The sequence below is a fragment of the Cervus canadensis genome, chromosome 21 (genome assembly GCF_019320065.1).
Source record: "Cervus canadensis isolate Bull #8, Minnesota chromosome 21, ASM1932006v1, whole genome shotgun sequence".
Taxonomy (NCBI): Eukaryota; Metazoa; Chordata; class Mammalia; order Artiodactyla; family Cervidae; genus Cervus; species Cervus canadensis.
In genome coordinates, this window is record NC_057406.1 from 8,825,074 (window position 1) to 8,839,959 (window position 14,886).

General features: G+C 48.8%; 2 protein-coding genes across 3 annotated transcripts; both read right to left on the reverse strand.

Annotated features, from left to right (window-relative positions):
* Nucleotides 1-1,920: 1,920 nt before the first annotated feature.
* Nucleotides 1,921-8,282, reverse strand: MIEF1 (mitochondrial elongation factor 1). Of its 2 annotated transcripts, XM_043439852.1 has the most exons (5): nt 8,139-8,282; nt 6,394-6,571; nt 5,933-6,195; nt 4,702-5,409; nt 1,921-3,727 (listed from the first exon to the last, which is right to left on the reverse strand). In XM_043439852.1, exons 1-5 carry the CDS (start codon nt 8,280-8,282, stop codon nt 3,371-3,373), a joined length of 1,650 nt encoding a protein of 549 aa, XP_043295787.1. In that variant the 3' UTR covers nt 1,921-3,370. The 2 variants fall into 2 exon arrangements, with proteins under 2 accessions (XP_043295787.1, XP_043295786.1); XM_043439851.1 differs by having other exon boundaries at nt 1,921-5,409.
* A 5,627-nt stretch (nt 8,283-13,909) lies between these two features.
* Nucleotides 13,910-14,122, reverse strand: LOC122423086 (MIEF1 upstream open reading frame protein). Its single transcript, XM_043439856.1, has one exon. The coding sequence runs from the start codon at nt 14,120-14,122 to the stop codon at nt 13,910-13,912; it is 213 nt and encodes a 70-aa protein (XP_043295791.1).
* Between the last annotated feature and the right edge of the window lie 764 nt (nt 14,123-14,886).

The window sequence follows — 14,886 nt, forward strand, 5'->3', positions numbered from 1 at the left end:
AGTCCATGTCCGGATCTGCAACTTGCAATCTCTGCTAGGGAACTGTTAAGTGGTGAGAAAGCCCTCCACCACCTCTCAACCCCCTTGTCTGGCCCTGTAGAAGTGGAAACCTTGAGTTTTTGCTTCCATCCACTTAAGTGGGCTCTACAAATATTATTCTTTTGAGGACTGTGATATGAAAAATTGAGGGAGCACTGTCCTCCGTGACTACTGACGATTCATTGACTTGATTTCAGTCTAGCCTAACAATTTCTTTTCAGTGATAAACTGAGGACTAAAGGGATGAAGTGTTCTTGCCCCGTGGAGGCAGTATGAGGTAGGAGTGAGAGATTTTTAGGGACAAATATCCCCAAATATGGCTAGTCTGTTTATTAGTGGAGACGTTTTGGTTGAGTGAGTTACCCTTGCTGAATCTCAGCTTCCTGGTCTGTAAGATGAGGCTCATGATGAGTATGCTTAGAATGAAGTCAAATGAAGTCAAAGAAGATAAATAGTTCCTATTACTACTGATTAGAACTGAGGTCTTCTGAACCTCCCAGGTCCCCTGTCCCCATCTCCATTACATCATCCTGCTTCCTCAGTTCAATTCAGTCGCTCAGTCGTGTACGACTCTTTGCGACCCCGTGAATCGCAGCACGCCAGGCCTCCCTGTCTATCACTAACTCCCGTTGTTTACTCAAACTCATGTCCATAGAGTTGGTGATGCCATTTAGCCATCTCCATCTCCTGCTTCCTCAGAGGACTATTACTCACAGAGATGAAATCAACAACTATGAACAACTGGTATAGGCAAAGCATACTAGATGCGGTTTTTCTTTCCCCTTGAGGAATCACAAGCATCTGGACATACATAAGGCATCTAGTCTTTCTGAGCAAAGACAGAACCCCCGAGCCACTGAAGTCTTCCAAAGGTGTAACCAAGGACCCTGGGGGAAATGTCCTCCATTTTCTCTATGGAGGGAACTGTCAGTGCTTCTTGACAGATGACCATATCCACGGCTGAGAATTAAAGTAATCCCGCTCCAGGATGACACTGGAGGGGTGGGAGAATGACTCCAGTGGCAGGTCGTCCCATCCTCTCCTTTATGGTAACCCAGTTCAGTTTCTCCTACCTGCAAATGGAAAACCAGTCCCACTCCTTTAGGAAAATGTTTCATACCACACACACAAGCCAAAGCTGTTGGAAACTTTATTTTCGTTTTCCCATGCTGTAGAGAGACAGCACGTTCCCCGGCTTTATTTCCTCCCTCAGGGAGAAAAAGGATAATAGTTGTCTGGGTCTCAGGGCAAAACTGCTTCTCTCGGGACCTAGCCGAGACAGGACAGAAAAGACTGGTGATGGGTTCTAAACCTATCTGCCAGACATATTGACCTCTTATTGAAGGGCAGGCAGATGACTGGAAGGCAGGTTGTGAACTTGGCCTCAGGAGTGAAGAATAGAGAGCATGAGGTGACTGTAATGGAAAGGTAAACAACACACTGTATACAGTTAACCCCAGAACACACATCTCTGGTATTTTGGCCTCTTCGAATCAGCTAAGTGTATCTACAAGGGCTACAGCCTCACAACTCTAGTCCTACGTCCTCTTACCAGTCTCTTTGGCTTTAAGCTTCGGCTCAAAGGTCAGGATTCTAACACGTCCTGTGAGAGCAGTTCTTGGCCAGGGTCATAGTCTCAAAGATTGCCATAGCAGAGCCTCTGGACACATGGCAGGGATCCCTGCTCACACAACCCCACCCCTGACCCTCTCCAGGGCCTCTTGATCCCAAAGCTGATTCCTCATCAAAACCACTTGCGTTCTCAACTTGAGTGAAGTACCAGGGAGCAAAACCAGCCAATCAAGAATATGAACAGGAGTACCACAGGGGCTGAGCCCAGGAGGAAAGATTATAGGTCTCACAACACAATTTTTCCAAACATGAGCTTCAGTTATTTTTTTATTTGGGAAAACAAAAAGTCACAACCAAGAGTATAAAGTACTTGGTATTGAACTCATGTTTTAGGAAGGGGCAACAGGGAAAACCAAAATACACTTTGGAATTGATTGGGTTTTTGAGATGATGAGTCGTCTTTCAAGCATTAAGCTAACTGTGGTTTGCTAACCTAGATGGTGCAAAAAAATTTCCAAATGGGGTAAAAGCAGATGCTGTTACTTCAGGCAAAGGTGAGAGTTACAGGGTAGAAAGGTGGGAAAAGGCCCTATGTCTTTCCCCAAAGATGAAAAAAAAAAAAAGGTGTGTGTAGGGGGGGTCCCCTCCTCCAAGAATCTCAAAGCACTGAACTGTCATCCACATGTGATGATGGGACTTGCCCCATCTCAGTCAGCAAACTCACCAGGACTAGAGTCAAGAATTCCCACTGCTGCTAGTTCTGAGGACTGCTAAGAGATTCTTGCTTGTGAAATGGCAGAGTTAGGCGTTTTGGTTTTGTGAAAACAGGTAAGAGACAGAGCTGCCTGCAGAAAGATGCTCAGAGATAAACTCAAATCACAATTACACTTGGCTTAGATGATTTGGGATTTGGTCTTTTAAAGTCTTTTGTTTAAAAAAAAATAATAAAGTCTTTTGTTTTTTGAGTCTCCATCCAATGTCTTACATAGAATTTGGTCAGAGACACTTGCTTGGGAAAATTCCAGGTTTTCTAATATCCAAATGGGAAAACCAGATCCCTTCTCTGAATGAAGAAAAACAAGAAGGAATGCTTTTCAAACACTCATAGCCCTACCTTTTCTTTTCTTCTAATGACAGCAGATGGGTGCATCAGTGCTTGGCTCCACCCCACACGCTCTACACCAGTCACCCAGGATGGGACTCAGGCATACAGAGCATTTTAAACTCCCAGTTTGACTCTGATGAACAGCCAAGATGGAGAACCTCTCAGGGTTCTGGGCTGTCAGTTTTTCATTCTCTCTCAACGTCTTGATACAGAGGAAACAACTGAACCATTTTAGGGAGCCTTTGCATGTATGTAAGAGAAGAGACAGGAAGAGTCTCTAAATATAGCCAACATTAATCCTACTGGTCAACCTACTAAACCATGACAAAAAAGGGGACAGGAGTCTCTACCTTAAATTCAAAGGGAAGCTAAGGTTTCAATGCTATTTAAAGGGTCATTTCATGTCGCTGTCATTGGAAAGGAATGAGACAGCTGCAGAGAGCTTCACCAGAATCTCATTGATGGAGAGGTAGTAATAAAAAGATTTGATGGGAGAACAAAATACTGGATGGGCAGATCAGAAATAGAATTATCATCAGCCTCCTGCCACAAACAGGAAAAAAAAAAACACTAAACAAGATGCACTGGCATTGTATATTAAATATTCCTCCCCACTCTCAAGATACTTTTTACATTGCAATAAATAGTGCAATTTTAGCAGCAGGAAACAAGAAGGAATGTGGGAAGTACCCACCTCCCTCTCATGTGTTCTAGCCATGTGCTTTCTTCCTGGGTAGCACTGATCTCCCCAGGTGCTGGGTGAGAGACAGGATGGAGGGAAGAGGTCTGTGCATGTCTGCCTGCCCTCTGGCCTCTGGCGATGCCTGCAGAGTTAGGCAGACACTCCCTCACGTTCCTATGGCACACCCTGGGGATCGAAGGGCTGGCTGTTGGACCTGTTCTTGCTCTAAGGCAACATCCAAGAAAGGCAGGCCTGACGGGAATGTGGTCATTAATGTTCAGCTGCCTGTCAACCTCAAGCACTAAGACTGTGTTCTTAAAGGCCTTGTCCTCATTAGCAATACAGCAGGGAGGGGCCGACAGCAGCATCTGACATCTTCACGAAGCGGTGCTGGGTGTGACCAGCCCCAGGTGAGGCACAGACATCATGCACACAGACCCCACTACCACCTCCAGGTTCCCCCACTCTGCACTCTCACTGATGGCCACTAAGAAACACAATTTCCGAATAACTCTGTATCCAGTTTATCGTGAGCCCTCACTTCCATGTGCGGCAGCCAACAGTGTACCCAGCAGACCTTCTCGGTCCTTCTGGATATGAATTGGTCAAGAGGTGGGGGGTGGGCTTCTTTTTTCCAGGAACTTGGGTCAAAGACCAGCTTTTCCACCAGCGTTATCCCCGGAAATCCTAAATACTGTCTGAGCCCTCTCTGCAGAGTTGAGTTTGAAACATGCAATCCTAACTTCAGTGACAGTCGACTGCAAGGCAACATCTTAATCAGGCAGATATGCTCCAGGAAGAAAAGAGCAACAAAGATGTGAACAGGTGGGAGAGACATAGCAGACACCGAAAAGGGGCAGGCGGCACAGCCGACATGACAGACCTAGGCCAAGATGCAAAATACCAAGTGGTGGTCACAGCTCAGGCCAGGGCTCCACCTTCTCAATTCATTCAAGGAAAATTAGCCTGGAGCAGGGGGGAGGGGAAGAGTAGGGAGCACAGTGTCTGATGACAAAAATCGAAAGGGTTGGTGAGAAAAGAGGAGACAGATATGTCATTCTCATCAGCATAAAGTGACCAGGGTGATGACCGGCAAGACAGGCGGCACCCAGGGACCCTGTGAGGCACCAACTATGCAGCCAAGTGTTTCTAACGGAGAATCAGAGGCCTGAGCATCCGACACCTGCTTCGGCCTTCACCTGCCCTACGTCTGCAGCAGCACCTCCGGCTCGGATAACGAGCAATAGAGTGTGTACCCCAATTCGTCTATTTCCTCGGGGGTGAGCTCTGCAAGTAAGTTCACCTTAGGGTTCAGGACACTGGGCAGAACGCCGGCCTCTAAGTGGCTGATGAGCCCCCTCAAGGCCTGCAGAAAGCGGTCGGCCAGCACGTCCGGGGACCAGTCAGCCTCCTCCTGGGCCAAGTGGAGGATGACATTGGTGAGCTGGCTGGCAGTGAGGCGGCCCAGGGCTGGAGTGGACTTGCATATGGCCTTGAGGATCTTGAGGCACAGGGAGCGGCAGCCCGAGTCAGCCTGGTCCAGGGCTCGCAGGCGCGCCGTCTCGGCGGGACGCAGGCTCAGCCGCCACAGGTTGTCGTACTGGGCTAGCCGGTGTGGTTTGGCCACCAAGACAGTGTCACCAAGGGTCACTGATGGCAGGAAGTCAATGACGAGGTGCTTGTCCCGCTCATACTGCACTTCCAGAGTCAGGGCCTCTGGGGGCGGGGCTGGTCGAATCACATAGTCCAAGAGGGACCCGATGGCTGGCCAGTTGATGGAGCCAGCCACTACTTTTTCGAACGTGTCTGCCACCGTCTTCGGAGAAAGGTAGCCCCCTACTACACAGCGGTCCCAGTAACTGCTACCACGAGGAAAATACTCTGGGTTCTCCCGGCGAACTAGAAAGAAGCCAGGGACGTTCATGATGGTATCCTCCCCAGGAATACATGACCACAGGTTTGGCTCCAACACGAGGGGCACGATGAGTTGGATGTGGTCAGCTGTCACCACCTGTTGTAGCAAAATTAAAACAGGTTTGAGGGACCCTCATCTCCTCAAGAGACAAGTTTCCCCAAACACAGGTCCCACCATCTTGTATCCCCACCACGAACACCCCCACCCAGCAAAAAAGGAAACTAAAAATTCTTGCACATGACCACATCAATTCAGAGTGAGGACTTAAATCCAGGTCTGTTAGACATTAGAGCCTGTGCTCGTTCCACACACCCCACTGTCTCTGGATCCAGAAGTACATGACATCCTCCATGCCTTCAAGATCCCAGAAGACAGAAAGCCAGGAAGGAGAAACTGGGACAATAAGGAAGGAGAAAGCCTCTTAACAGCTTCCTAGAAGTTTTATGACTGAAAACGAATTAAAGGCAGGGATCAAATGCTACCACAATGTGCAGAATTCAGAAGCAGTAAGACTAATCTTTTTTGGCAAGCCTGGGACACTCATCTTCTGCCCCAATGACACTATTGAGAAGCATCGTGGTCAGAACCACCCTACCCTTTGTAAGCACCCCCTGGTTACCTGCAGGTCATCATAGAGGCTGCCACTCAGGTACATGTCCCGAAGTGGCATGTCAGGCAACTTGGCCCGCAGGAAGCTCCGGAGCTCGGCACATATGTCCACAGCAGCTTGCTTGGCCCGAGCCTGCTCGCCGGCAGGGATGGCCGCCCGGTTCCGGTAGTAAGTGAGAAGTTTCTCCTGCAGGGACATGCGGAGTCGTGACTTCTTCAAGTCTACCTGGCCCTTCCTGGCCAATGGCTTGGGCCGGGGCGGGCAGAATGTATCTGCCAAGGCAAGAGAGAGAGGCCCGTGAGCTCATCCCGTGCTTGCTCATCCACAGCCGCCTCAGCCCCAGAGAGAAGAAGGGCTTAGCACAAAAGGCCAGCATGGCGCCTGGCGCATGTGTCCTTAAGAAACATGTTGAGGGCAAGAGTAACACTGGGAGCCCGAGGTGAGTCCCAGAGGGTAACAGCCTTCCTCACCTGTGTCAAAGGCAGAGGAGCATGTGGGAAGAGCCTGCAGGGACCTGCTCAGGCCTGCCTTCATGTCCTTGTTGAGCAGTCGGGGAGAGCCCATCCAGTTTGGTTCCTCCCAGCTCCTTTTCCCTGAATGGCTCAGGCGGGTGGGGCTGGTGGGGGCGCTGATCGCCCTGTCGTACATCTGAAAGAGCAGAGAGGACCCAGCATGTGGACCTTCTTTCCTGCTTCCCACCAGTTCTGCCATAATGAGTTCCACTACTACTTTTCAAAAACGTCGTTTTATTCTATATTATGGAATGCTCTGCTCCACACAGAAACGCTCAGGAAATATTAAATCATAGAAATAAGTAAGAAACACATTTATTCATAATGTCACAACCTAGGAAAAAAAACTCAGAATTTCTGCTAGTTCTATTCATAAAAGCCTGCTGGGTGACTCGGGGACACCCCCTCCTCCACCCAGGCCACAGGGCTTCCCCAACGTGGGTCAGACCTGTGCCCCTGCTGGGCTTATCCACAGGGCCACCTCTCTGTCCTGGGGGTACAGGCACCAGCCTGACCCCACGAGGAGCGGCCGACATCTGAGTCAGGCCCCGTCGGTGCTTCGGGGCTCAGCCTTCCCAAGCCCAGCAGTACCCACTTCGGGACACGACGGTCTGGCAGACTAAGTGCTGTGCTGTGTGCTTGGTCGCTCAGTCATGTCCGCCTCTCTGTGACCCCATGGACTGTATCCCGCCAGGTTTTTCTGTCCAAGGGATTCCCCAGGCAAAAATACTGGAGGGGGTTGCATTTCCTCCTCCAGATCTTCCCAACCCAGAGATGGAACCCAGGTCTCCTGCATTGCAGGTGGACTCTTTACTGCCTGAGCCACCAGGGAAGTCACACCAGAAGATAACTATTAATATTTTGGTACATTTCTTCCCGGAAATATGTATTTATATAGTTAGCATCTTCCTCTATATATACCTTGAAAAACTGATTTTTTTTTTTTTTTTTAGTTCTACCACTTTATTGCTACCAACCCATTTCCCTCCACCCTTGTGCACACATGCTCAGTCATGTAATCCCATGGACTTCAGCCCGCCAGACTCCTCTGTCCATGGACTTTTCCAGGCAAGAATACTGGAGTGGGTTGCCATTTCCTTCTCCAGAAAAACTGATTTTTTACTTGCCATTTTTATCACTCCCCATATCACTGAGAATGAATCAGGGTTGAACAATATGGTACAATTTCTGATGATACAACACTGTACCTTATCAATGCACCGTAATGTCAAACACCGATCCATTTATTTACACATCACTGAATGGCTACTCTGTGCCAGGCACTGTTCTAGGTACACAAAATAAAGCAGTTTCCTGACCCAATTCCTGCCCTCGTGGAGTCTGCAGTTCAGTACAGGGATTTAAGCAATACATAATCAACAAGCTAAAGCATGCAGATACAGGTGTTAAGAGTAAAGCAGGAAAGGGAAATAGGAAATATATGTGTGGTGAGGGTGCTATTTTAAGTAAAGTGGTCACAGAAGGCTATTTTGGTTATTTGCAATTTAACCCTGGGATAAACTTCTTTCTTTGTATTTACAAATCCTAGAAGCACATTTACTTAATTCTCTTAAGGTCTCGTCTAATAATGTCAAATTGCCACGTTACATTCCCATTAGCAGTACCACGGTATTATTCTAGGTCAGCTCCACTTGGCAGCCTCACCAGCTCTCTAACGCCTGGCCTGGGCTGAGTGCACTTACCCGCTTAACTGCTAGCGTAGCGATGCCAAGCATGGCTGCTCCTCCCACCCCCAGCACCAGCCGGGCGTTGGAGAGCACAAAATCGATGGCCGTGCCGATGCCATTGTCATCTTTCTTGCTTTTGCGCTCACCAGAGCCTGCCATCGCGCACCTGGGGACGAAGGCAGAACACAGCTGTCACCACATGCGACCCTGAGGACCAGGCCGCCGCCTCCCTCCCGCTTCAGGCTAGTCCACGGTACTCTTGAGTTCCAGCAAACCAAATCCTCCTGACTCCAGCACTCCATGCTCGAGGGCCAGGAGGGAGGTAGCATGTCCTTGAGGTAGCTGGATGCAGTCGGAGGAAATGATCATGCTAGTTATGGGAAAACCACCCCACCTATCAACTGAGATTATACAGAGCACTAAGCTCACGGTCAACCCTTCCTCGTATTAGAGTGAAGACCCCACCACGCACCACAATCCTCCGGACCCTTTCCCAACACTGTAGTGCAGATAGTGCTTTGATCCTCTGGCCACTGCTTGTGGAAAGTCAGATCAGAGAAGGTCTAATTTAATTAGATGCGGCCCATCTAGTCCCATCACATCACCTCACACATAGGGAGGTGACCTGTCAGAGGTCTCAGAGAAAAGGAATGACGGAGCCATGTGCACAACTCGCAACTCCTAGCATGATGCTTTTCCTCCTCTGTCATGTCTGCCCTTGCCCAGATCAAACTGTTCCTGTTCTTCGAACATCCTGCCAATAACGGTAACAACACGACATGGACTGAATACCCTGGCACACGGAGATGTAACTACAAGTCCATGTGTGAGGAAGGGCCAAAGAAGAAAAGAACTCTCTGTGGACAGTCCCACTTGACAAATGCTGTTTCTTGGGGAGAGTGTGCAGGGGGACCACGAGAAGCTCAGGTGAGCCTAGCACTGGGACAGAGACAGAATAAACACAACAGTCGCTGGAGACTGAGCTGTTAACTGGAAAACAAAAAAATCCACCTGCTCACATGCACCTGAAAAATGAACTAAAAACGTGGTCACCCGAGTGGAGTTCACAGGCGCAATGCAAAAGAGGCTGGCCTCTGTACAGTGTTCACGCGGGGTGAGCTCACCTTTGTTCCCTGGCAACAACGGGGTCATCATGACTGACGTTCCCCTCATCCCCCAAAAAACCCATTTCCCATGGACTTAAAACCCTGGGCCCAACCCAGATGAAGGATGGCAAAGCAGTTCGGATCTGAACACGGCGCTTCATACTGCTTCTCTCTTCTACCTCCTGTGTCCTGTATCCCAGGAACTAACTATAAACAGTTGTGTACCATTCACCCGCATACCCCCAATGGGAGGAGAGAGAGACAAGATCCCTGCTGCACTGTCCAGTGTGAAGGAACTTCTTTCTAATACCCTTACAGCCGAGTACTACTCATCTCACATCTCATGCTTCGTGCCTCCCTCATCAACAAGGAGTATTTCTGACTCTACTTATTTCAGCAAGAGTTGCAGTCAAGTATTACTTTTTTCTAACCAGAATTTAGTTGCCACTTTTCTGTTCTCTTTTCTACCTTTTGCAGTTAGTAGACGCTTCAGGTTCAGGGACAGAATGAGAAACTACTTGGCCAAATTAAATAAATACACTCCCACTTCAAATGCTCAGAGCAAGCAAGGCTGAGAAGAGAGAAGCTCTGTATTTGCAGGTGGGGTCAGGCAAGAACTCTAGCGTCATTGTCCCTCCAGCAGCCACCGAGAGAGATGGGACATAAATGTCCCCAAAGCAAACTAATACAATCAGGACAAAGTTGACAGGTACAGTTCCCCATACATAATGATGACCACTGTTTTGTGTGTGTGCTCAGTCATGTCTGACTCTGCGACCCCATGGACTGTAGCCTGCCAGGTTCCTCTGTCCATGGAATTTTCTTGGCAAGAATAATGGAGCAGGTTACCATTTTCTATTCCAACAACTGTTTTATTTCTTTTAAAACAAAAGGCTCTTTAGGGATGTATTTACAATAGGGAGAACCATCTCCTAAATGATCCTTGCATGTGATACAGCAGAGCAAGAAGGGCCCAGCTCCCCTCTGCGCAGCAGCTGGAAGGAGTCTCTCTGGGCCATTTAGTCCTTGACCCTCTGATGGCTGGTGAGAACGAGGCAGTGAGGTGGCATGACAGAAGAGGCTGGATTTTAGAGTCAGAAATCTTGAGAACCTGCCATTGAGCCCTGACTAATTAGCTGGGTGACCACAAATGAGTTACTCAACCCCTCAGCTATGTAAAGGGGATAATGACGCCTGCATGGTCTAAATCACAGGGTTGTAGTGAGGACAACATAGCTACTAAAATACTGTACGTGAACATTTTATAAACTGTAAAAGGACTCTACAAATGTGGGCTATCATTAAGTCTTTTACAATTTCCATCCACAGGACAAAGGTCACGTTTCAGAAGGCACTCAGCAATCCAGACTGTCCTGTGAGGTCCATTTCACCTTCTGAGATGGAGCCAGGAACGGTCTCTGAAACCCACACTGATGCCATCCTGGGATTGAGACCAAAAATATTATGTTGAGCAGACTTGAGAAAAGGCTTTTCTACACCAGTGCAGTATATTCCCTGCCCCATCCAAGGACCAGGTGGTGCTGATGACCTAGTGACCAGCAAGAAGAGCCAACACCCACAAGCTCCCCCAGGGAGTTTCTATTCTAAAACTGAACTCAACCTGTTCCAGTTGAAACTGCTTATCCACAGTATACCCTCCACTCAGGCCGTGCTCTACTAGCTGGGAGCCGGTGAGGGGTAGGAGCTCTGCCTAACAAGGGGGAAGGAGCCTGGGTCCTTGCGCAATTAGGAAGGAGCCCTGGGGTTTAGTTTCAGTTTTACAAGATGAAAAAGTTCTGGAGATCTGTTATATCACAAGATGAATATTCTTAACACCACACAATTGTACATGTACAAATAGTTAAAGTATTTAAAAAAAGAGGAGGAACCACTGTCCCGGCGGGCAGGGCTGAGGATGAAGAATGTGAACTCTGTTAACATTTCAGACAAGGTGTTTAACCTGTCTCCTCAGATAGAAGAATGGGAATGGACATACTACCACCCCGTGTACTGGCAGTGGGGGTGATGAGTAACAGTGGCCCTGTGACTTCCTAGGATGACAGCACAGAACTCTGAACATTCCAACTTCTTTTACTTGAAAAAGTCTTATGATTCAAACTAAACATTACCTGGCTTAAGTATGCATGATAAGAACTAACACACATTGAGCATGTACCATGTGCTGGGCATTTTTCCCCCTCTTTGCTCTCTTACTCTTCATGACAATCCCATGAGGTCAGTCACATTGTTATCTCCCACTGTCAGATGAAGAAACTGAGGCAGAGGTTAGGTAACTGACCCAAGGTCACCATGTGAGTAAGCTGTACAGTCACGAGTTGAAGCTAGAGCTCATGGTGCTGGGGTGCAGGTTAGAGGAGTCCCAAACAGCCTGCAGCCCCACCTTGTACCCATCTGCTTTCCACGCACCACTAGACCATATGCCCCAGGGGCATTCTGGCTCATTCACTGCCCCCAGGGCCAGCAGTACTTGACAGACGGGACTTGACGCATCTGTTCCACCAATGAGCTACTAATTCTATGGCTTTTTGTTTGTTTTTTGGAGGAGGTAGTGGCACTGATTCGATGGGCATGGGTCTGAGTAGACTCCGGGAGTTTGTGATGGACAGGGAGGCCTGGCGTGCTGTGGTTCATGGGGTCGCAAAAAGTCAGACACGACTGAGCGACTGAACTGAACTGAACTGAACTGGAGTGGCAGCAACCTGTAACCCGATTCACACTCAAAACAGACTCTGAACACAAAATCTTCAGTACTCACTTCCGCTTTCCCTATGCAGGCAGGCCCTCGTGGGCATCACGTACCACCTGCCCTTTACTCCCAAAGGCAGGTCTGCCAATCCACCCACTGGCTGAGGAGAACCCAAAACCATTACACAAGGCTCCTCCTGCCTTCCCTCTGTTGAAAACAGTACCCTCCACCCAGCTGGCATGCCTTCCACCTCAAAGTCATCCTTCACTCACTCCTCCTGCTACACCAGCCCCCACTTGGTAAAGTCCCCTGCTGCCCACATTGCACCTACATGCAGCCACCCCACCGCCTCAGTCCCTCCACTCATCTGCTCAGATTCACCCGCTTTGGGGCCTCTCACCAATTTATTCTGCATGCTGCCACTGCCCTGACCCCTAATCCACACTCCCCGGCTGACAAAGCTGTGGTGCCCACCACTGCCCATCAGATATCACGACTTCCTCAACAGGAGATTCGATGTCCTTCCAGATCTGGCTCAGTCTCAACTCCAGTCACCTGCCTCACAGGTACACAATTCGAGCTACTCCAGACTCAAGTTTCCAGACTACAAAATGTGGTTTTCACCTCCTCACTTGCTCATTCTTGCCTATCTGCCCGATTTGCTTCTACTTTTTGTTTGAGGCAGACCTCCAATGTCCTCTTTTCTATACCTATCTGTGATTTCCCACCCCCCCGCCCTGCTCTCCAAGTTGTTTTGGCCCCTTTCCCATCTATAAGCTCTTGACCCACTTCTAGTCCAGAGCTACCTCCTGCGAATCGCCACATCAGACCTGTCCCTAGATGGGCCACATCGTTCATCACCACCTCAGAGCCTACCATGATGCCAGGGCAGGCCCTTTGGGAAAGTTGCTGAATTAAATACAATCATCAGGTTACAGTGGAACTTGCTGATAACACTGGCATGAGAGGAAACATAGCTCACATACCACTGGCCAAGAACTATTAAAGTACTCTGTGTACATTTTCTAATTCTTACAATAAGCTGAAGAAGTAGGTACTATTTTGGTGGTGGTGCTCAGTCATGTTCTCTTTGCAACCCCACTGTAGCCCGCCAAGCTCCTCTGTCCATGGAATTTTCCAGGCAAGAATACTGGAGTGGGATGCCATTTCATCTACAAATGAGGAAATGGAGGCCTAGACAGATTGAGTGATTTGCCCTAAATCCCACAGTTGTTAGCAGCAATGCCAGGAAGGCAGTCCTCTGAGGTCTGGACACTATGCTTGCTTTAGAGACTTTTGAAACAGAGTATAGTTATGTTTACAGCTTCCCTGGTGGCTCAGTTGGTAAAGAATCTGCCTGCAGTGTGGGAGACCTGGGTTCAATCCCCAGGTTGGGAAGATCCCCTGGAGAAAGAAATGGCAACCCACTCCAGTATTCTTGCCTGGAGAATTCCATGAACAGAGGAGTCTGGTGGGCTATAGTCCATGGGGTCGCAAAGAGTAGGACTGGATTTAGTGACTAAACCACATAGTTATGTTGGGGGAACATGATCTAACCCTCAAGAGAACTGAATCCACTGAAGAATGAGCCAGCTGGAACAAGATCTAAGTTTTAACCAGTAATTTTTCTAGCGTTTTCATACAGTAAATGTTCTATGAAGAAAAATGGTCTCCTAGTAGGACTTGAAACTAGGGCCTTTTTAACTGGGAACATTTTATAAGGAAACATTCTGTTATTTATGTTGGTATTTCCTTCAGTATGCCTAAAGAACTTTGGCCACTAAAAGCAAAGATTCTTCCTTTCCTTATCCCTTGTATCAGAAAAAATGAAACCTACAGGAACACAGGCCTACCTACCTGAGGCTTCTTAATGCATCTGTGAGGTGGAGGTGGGAGAGAGGCAGGCGTGTCTCTGGAAGGCACCTGTGTCCACTTTCCCTTGAAATTAGGATGGGAAGGGAAAGGAGAGGATCCTAAATGATCCCTCCTAGCTTGCTGTGGAGGAAGACCAGGCCCTTTTCCAGCTGCTTCTCCCGGGCCTCAGGATCCTCCAGTTTCTGATTTTTCCGGAACTCACGGCGGATGGAGGCAAGGTAGAAGTCTCGATCAGTGTAGCGAAGCTGTCGGCCTTGGCGAAGCAGAGCCCGGTAGAGACTCAGCACCGCCTCTCGGCTCCATGAGGCCATGGGGGACTGACAGGGGCTGGGCGTCAAGCTATACACAGGAGGGAAAAAAGAGAAGCCTAGAATCAGAATTAATGATAGAAGGGGACTACACTGTTGTTCAGTCGCTCAGTTGTGTCCGACTCTTTGTGACCCTTTGGGCTGTAGCCTGCCAGGCTCCTCAGTCCATGGGATTCTCCAAGCAGGAAAACTGCAGTGGGTTGTCATTTCCTTCTCCAAGGGGATCTTCCCCACCCAGGGATTGAACCCACATTTCCTGCATTGGCAGGTGGATTCTTTACCGCTGAGCCACCAGGTAAGGCCAGAAGGGCCTATGAAAGTGAAATGTGAAAGTGTTAGTTGCTCAGTCGTGTCTGCTTCTGCAAACCCGTGGCCTGTAGCCCGCCAGGCTCCTCTATCCATGGGATTCTCCAGGCAAGAATACTGGCGTGGGTAGCCATTCCCTTCTCCAGGGGATCTTCTTGACCCAGGGATTGAACCCAGGTCTCCCGTGTTGCAGGCAGATTCTTTACCATCTGAGTCACCAGTAATTCTGTAGTTCTTAATCCAGGTCTCAGAGACCCCCTCAAGGTCACACTGTGACTTAGTGGCAGGGCCAGGACTAGATCCCAGCCTACAGACTCCTCCTGGGAAACTACCAGTTATGCTGAAAGGTCAGGGACTGGAAGCTGGACTACCTGGGCTTGAATCTGGGCTCTGCCACTTACCTGCCATATCATTTTGGGCAAAGTACATAACCGCTCTGAGCATCAGTTTCTTCTATTGTA

Excerpts from the sequence above, each read along its gene's own strand:
- MIEF1 (XM_043439852.1), bottom strand. The coding sequence starts at position 8,282 with ATGGCAGGCTCTGGTGAGCGCAAAAGCAAGAAAGATGACAATGGCATC. Across the intron at positions 6,572-8,138 it reads CTACGCTAGCAGTTAAGCGG|ATGTACGACAGGGCGATCAG; the intron begins GTAAGTGCACTC and ends CTGCTCTTTCAG. Across the intron at positions 5,410-5,932 it reads GCCTCTATGATGACCTGCAG|GTGGTGACAGCTGACCACAT; the intron begins GTAACCAGGGGG and ends TTGCTACAACAG.
- LOC122423086 (XM_043439856.1), bottom strand. The coding sequence starts at position 14,122 with ATGGCCTCATGGAGCCGAGAGGCGGTGCTGAGTCTCTACCGGGCTCTG.